This window comes from Melospiza melodia, chromosome 27 (genome assembly GCF_035770615.1).
Source record: "Melospiza melodia melodia isolate bMelMel2 chromosome 27, bMelMel2.pri, whole genome shotgun sequence".
Taxonomy (NCBI): Eukaryota; Metazoa; Chordata; class Aves; order Passeriformes; family Passerellidae; genus Melospiza; species Melospiza melodia.
The window spans coordinates 6,296,794-6,302,803 of NC_086220.1; the positions used below are offsets into that span (position 1 = coordinate 6,296,794).

General features: G+C 51.9%; 1 protein-coding gene across 3 annotated transcripts in view; it reads left to right on the forward strand.

The window, feature by feature from the left end:
• Positions 1–5,286, forward strand: part of LUZP1 (leucine zipper protein 1) — a 35,011-nt gene extending 29,725 nt beyond the window's left edge. For all 3 annotated transcript variants that reach the window (XM_063177434.1, XM_063177436.1, XM_063177435.1), the window contains one exon: positions 893–5,286. In XM_063177434.1, the coding sequence (XP_063033504.1) occupies positions 893–928 (36 nt within the window). In that variant the 3' untranslated portion in view covers positions 929–5,286. The remainder of the gene's footprint in view (positions 1–892) is intronic.
• The last annotated feature ends 724 nt before the right edge of the window (positions 5,287–6,010 follow it).

Genomic DNA, 6,010 nt, shown 5'->3' on the forward strand with positions numbered 1-6,010 from the left:
CAGCTTTACTGCTGGAGTGTTTGCTGCTGTGCCACCTAAAGGACTGTGCTCCTGTGGGATTTGGGATGGTTGCCAAGGGCATTGGCAATCTTGTGTGCAGAGCAGGGATGCACAGGGCAGCAGTGGGCAGTGTGTGAGCTGTGGGTCTGTCTGTGAGCTGTGGGTCTGTCTGTGAGCTGTGGGTCTGTCTGTGAGCTGTGGGTCTGCCTGTGAGCTGTGGGTTTGTGTGTGAGCTCTGGGTTTGTGTGTGAGCTGTGGGTTTGTGTGTGAGCTGTGGGTTTGTGTGTGAGCTGAGGGTTTGTGTGTGAGCTCTGGGTTTCTCTGTAGCTCTGGGTTTGTGAGCTGTGGGTTTGTGTGTCAGCTGTGGGTTTGTGTGTGAGCTGTGGGTTTCTTTATGAGCTCTGGGTTTCTCTGTGAGCTCTGGGTTTGTGTGTGAGCTGTGGGTTTGTGTGTGAGCTCTGGGTTTGTGTGTGAGCTCTGGGTTTCTCTGTGAGCTCTGGGTTTGTGTGTGAGCTCTGGATTTGTGTGTGAGCTCTGGGTTTCTCTGTGAGCTCTGGGTTTCTCTGTAGCTCTGGGTTTGTGAGCTCTGGGTTTCTCTGTGAGCTCTGGGTTTCTCTGTGAGCTCTGGGTTTCTCTGTGAGCTCTGGGTTTCTCTGTAGCTCTGGGTTTCTCTGTAGCTCTGGGTTTCTCTATGAGCTCTGGGTTTCTCTGTGAGCTCTGGGTTTCTCTGTGAGCTCTGGGTTTCTCTGTGAGCTCTGGGTCTGTGAGCTCTGGGTTTCTCTGTAGCTCTGGGTTTGTGAGCTCTGGGTTTCTCTGGAGCTCTGGGTTTCTCTGTAGCTCTGGGTTTCTCTGTGAGCTCTGGGTTTGTGAGCTCTGGGTTTCTCTGTTCCAGGGCCCTGCCCGCGCTGGCCGGACATCACGGAGATGAGGGAGATGAGCTGCGCTCCCCTCTCAGCCCATGGTGAAGCAAGAGGCAGGACAGTACCAAGCTCAGAGGCATCACCACCTGTTTGTGACCTCTGCAGAGGCTTCAAGCAGCCTGGAACCAGTTTTGTAATGAGAATTGAAAGGTACAAGAGCTTTACCAGTGAATTCTTTTTCTTCATTGCTGAAGAGGCAGCTGCAGAGACTTTGCTCAGGGGACTCCCACTTCTCATCTCTGTACCTGCAATCCTTATCTTCCCTGTAGGATGATAGCTCTGTCTCCATATGGAAAGTCTGACTACCTAGCCTCTCTGAACAATGGTACTCCTTGCACAAGAGAGAACTTTTTGTTCACTTGCATTCACACAAGGTCCCAGCAGTGTCCCTGTGATTGCATCCACCAGCCCATGAAGCTGTCCACCACAACTGAAGGCTTTCAGCTCATATGGAGTTTGCATTTTCCTTGCTGGCTGGGGCAGTGGTCACCTCAGCACCTGTGTTTCCAGCACCCTTGGGCAAGAGGAGACTGTTCCCCGCTGGTTGCTTTACAAATTGAGAGGGAAGGAGAGCAGAAAATGTTTAGAAGGAGTTGGTTCCCTATCACTGTCAGTCTCTGCAACAAGCTTTGCATGATCTACTCATCACCAGGTGAGATCTGCACCAAGAAATCATCCAGCGAGCCAGAGCAACACAGCAGTGACACCTCCTCCTCCTCCTCCTGGGCCCAGGTGCCATTTATCTGGAGCTTTGTGTTACACTCTGCAGGCAACAGCTCTGTGCTGGTGCAAGGCACTGGAGCCCTATGAGAAAAAGAAACAAGTGCTTTTCCTCACAGACAAGCACAATGTCCTTGTTCCTTCCCACAGCAGGGTGGAGACAGCTGGGTTGGACCCTGTGGTAGCTTTGGTCTGTGCCTCACCCCCTGTCTGCCATGCCAGGTGTGCTCAGAGACTGCTCACACACAGAGCTGTGTCCCCAGCATGCAGCTGCTGTCACTGTGGGGCAGACATGTCCCCACAGCTCCAGGAGCTGCTCAGGTCACCAGCAGCTTGTCCTGAGCAGGGTGATTGTCCCTGGCCCTCACAGCAGGGCTCTGACAGTCCCTCCTTTCCTTTCCATCCCATCTGCTGGGCTGGCCCCCACACAAACACCCCCGGTGCTGCCTGTCCTGTCCCTCTCTGCAGCAGCAGGACAAGGAGAATTCTCCAGACACAAAAGGTCCTTGATCTGTCTCAGAGGTGCTGTGGGCAGAGCTGCACCCCAACAGCTTCCCTGAGCTGCACCCCACACTTGTGCCCATGTCCCCCCTCTGCAGGAGCAGGGACCAGACTGCCTGCACTGCACCTCCCTGGCCTGGGAAATGCACACCTCCATTCTGAGAAGAAAATTAATCAAAAAAAAAAAAAAAAAGAAAAAAAAAAAACCAATAGAGCTGGTTGCAAAATATCTATGGAAACATTTCTATAAAAGGGATGTGTTTTAGTGACATGATTATTTTTTTTTATAAAGATTGTTTGGAGGAAGGGAAAAATTATTTTTGAAAAAAGAAAGTTTCTTTTTGGAATTTTAAAGATGTTTTCCCAAGTGTATATTTTTAATCCCTCATTTTATTCTTTTACATATCATGACATATGTGTCAACTTGCATAACAATACAAAAATATGCTTTTAAATTAGTACTGAGTGGCAGCTCTAATAATCTTTAAATTATATTAAAATAAATTGCATCAACTGCTCTCTCTTACCATTGACATGGTAGTGCTAGTAGAATGAAATAACGGGGAAAAAAATTTAAACTGAAACTAAAAATGAAAGAAAGTGAAATTCTGAAGCTAAATTCAGACTTCTTACTGCCTCCCCCTGCCCTGTTTATCAGGAAGGATTGGAAATCCTTATGGATTGTGCAGTCTGAAAGCAGTGGGTGCAACAGTCCTGTGCATCCTTCCTGAGCACCCTGCTCTGCCCAGCACTCACTGGGTGCCAGGCCCACCACCCACAACAGCTGCATTGTCTGAGCAGCAGCAGCAGCAGCAGCAGCAGCTTCCCTCACCCCTGTGTGCCCAGCAGTGCCCAGCTCTGCTCTGCTGCTGCCTCTGACTCTGCCCCTTGTGTGCCCTCCAGACCAAACCTGCTGCCTCAGCTGCCTCCCTCTGTACCTGCCCGCTCACCCTGGGAGCAGCTGGGAGGCAGCTTGGGGTGTCCCTGCAATTCAGGTGTCACTGGGGTTCCCTCTCTGCTGGGAGCAGCTCTCCTGCTGTCACCTGCACCAGCCACGGTGGCTGTGGGAGAACCTGCAGGGTGTGGGGCTCCCCTTGTGCCCCCAGAGCCCTGCAGGGTGTGGGGCTCCCCTTGTGCCCCCAGAGCCCTGCAGGGTGTGGGTGTGGGGCTCCCCTGCCCTTGGGCCCTGCTGCCCAGGACCTGCAGCCTGGACAGACTGCTGGACAGCACGGACAGACTGAGGACAAGGATCACTCTGGGCAGTGATTGAAGCCTCCCCTCACAGTCCCAGCCCCATCCTGCTGCAGGACGTGGCCTCACACACCACAGGGCGTCTCTGCACATCCAGCAGCTTCCTCCTCCTCCTCCTCCTCCTCACCTTGTTGGCGTGGATGTGGCTCAGCACAAAGAGCCTCCCAAGGGAAGTGGTTTCAGCTGTGGTGAGGAAATCTCTGCATCCCTGTGAGTCAACACAGGGGTGAAATCAGCTTCCCTGAGCCTGCCCACAGAACTGGTTTACCCATCAGCTTTTCTGCTCATCCAAGAACACAGCTCTGAAATGCAAGGGAAGAACCACCAGCAGCAATGGCTGTTGGCTTTTCTCCTTCTGCCAGCCAGGACAATGGGAGGGCTTTAGCCCCAGCTATTGCCCCAGCAACACAGCACTGCTGGCACTGTCTTCAGGTGCTCCTCACAGATGATGTCTCTCCTTTCTCCAGCTGCCTCAGTTATTTGTTCAATATTTTACAGCAGACACCTTGAACTCCTGCTCTAGACTCAGTTTCACTGCTTGTAAATACTGGACACAGATGTCACTTGGTAACTGCACACTGGTTGTTTTTACCACAGCTGAGATGAAATCTGAGAAAGAAAACTCTACCTAGTATGGAAAGGGGCCATGCCCTCTAGTCAATGAGTGCAATAGGAGCTGATTGTATTATTAATCTTATAGCAATGACTTCAGGAAACACAATGTGTTGACTCGAATTGCACACTTTTTTTGAACAGCTGTAAAATAGAGTATATGTGTAAATATTGCCATCACTGAAGAAGTATTTGTAATTTTAGCATATAAATATAACAGGCTTTCCAGCAGGCTCGATGATGCACAAGGCCACGCATCGAGCCTTGGGTAATTCCAAAGTTGTAAATGTATTTGCTGTACAGAGGAAGTGTCAGTGCTTGCTGCTCCCAAGGAACCTCAGCTGCTGCTCCCTCTGGAGAGCCAGGGCTTTCCCCACAAGGGCTGGCTCCAGCCTGAGGGCCCAGCAGCTCACTGCTTCATGGAATGCTTCCCTCATGTCTGAACACCTGTGCAGCCTGCAGAGCTGCCTGTCCAGCTCCTGGAGGCTCTGGGGACAGCCTGGCCCCTGCTGCTGTGCAGGGCAGCCTCTGCCAGGCCCCCAGCAAGGGAAAAGGGCAGGAAGCACAGGGCAGAGCCACGTGCCTTGCTGCTCCCAGAGACACTCGACACAATCCCCCAGCTGCAGGTTGAAGCAATAGTCACACTGGTGTCACTCTAACCTAGCAGACCTCATCCCTGCCACCCTTGCACACGGCTGAAGCAATCAGGGCACTGCTCCAGGCCAGCCCCAGGCTGAGCTGTGCCCAGAACAGAAGCCATTGTCAGCAGCTGCCCCCATGGCCAGGGCCCAAAGGATCCCCCTGGGCTGCAGTGCCGGCTCCTGCTTTGGGGAAGCAGCACTCCAGGCTGCATGGAATGTATTTTTAAGAGAATAAATCTATTTTTTTGTATTTGTGAACATATATTTGGGTGGGGCAGCTTAGTTAGAAGACAAATAATGCAAGCAATCTTTTCATAATCACAGGTTCATCCAAGTTAAGCAGATTTTCCAGGGTTGCAGTATTGCCTTTTCCCCTTAAATAAACTTTGTGTCCAATAGAGCTATGAGCAGTGTTCCACCCTTAGAACTTGCCCTGTCTCAGCATGCTGAGTAGAGGAAAGCCAGCACTTTCCTCCCCAGGCTGCCCATGCAGTGGATACAGATGGTGCTCACCTCCTTCCAGCGACACAGTGCTCTTAGTCTGCATGCCAAATGTAAACACACTCTTATCTGCATGTCTCTCCTGACTCAGTCACTGTCAGTGCTACAGTATATAACCAATAAACACTCTTCTCTTTTTACACGGTGTCATGTGGTGTTTGCAGCAGTGCCCATTGCTGCTGTCCCTGGGAGAGGCACTGAGGCAGCAGAGTGTCTGTCTGTCTGTCTGTGTGTGCTGCAGGGTGGTTCAGTGCTGGAGCTTTTGTGCCTTGGTAGAGGCAGATCTCAGATTTCAGATGCCCATTCCAGGATGCATCTGAGGCAGGGATGGTGCACAGACAGGTGCACACAGCCATTCTCCACTGAGGCACCCTGAGCTGGACATGGCCCTGCTGGGAATGTCTGTGCTGAGTGAGGGGTTCCAGGAGCAGGGGGTGTTTGCCACGAGCCTGTGTCACAGAGAGCACACAGAGCATCCCCAGAGCTGCTGCAGGTTGAGGCAGGGGCTCACAGCCAGACTGTCACTGTACCAGGAGTCAGCCCTGTGCCACAGCTTTCCAGGCAGAGATACAACCACAACCAAGGCATTACAGCAATGTCCCTACATCAGAGAGCAGCCCCAGAGCAGGGATTTCCAGGCTGAGGATGTCCTATTGTTCCTCTCATCCCAGCTACCACTGCCTGTTCTCCTGGTACTGTTAAGGTTACCTGCCCTGGGATGATCATTTCCATCTCCTTTGGGATGTTTAACACACCAGGAGCCTTTCAGTGGTTCCATGTACTGCAGCAGGGGGTCAGCAGTACAGCACCAGGCTGTGCCACACACAGAGTTCACCTCAGGACACTGGAACACAGTTCAGCACC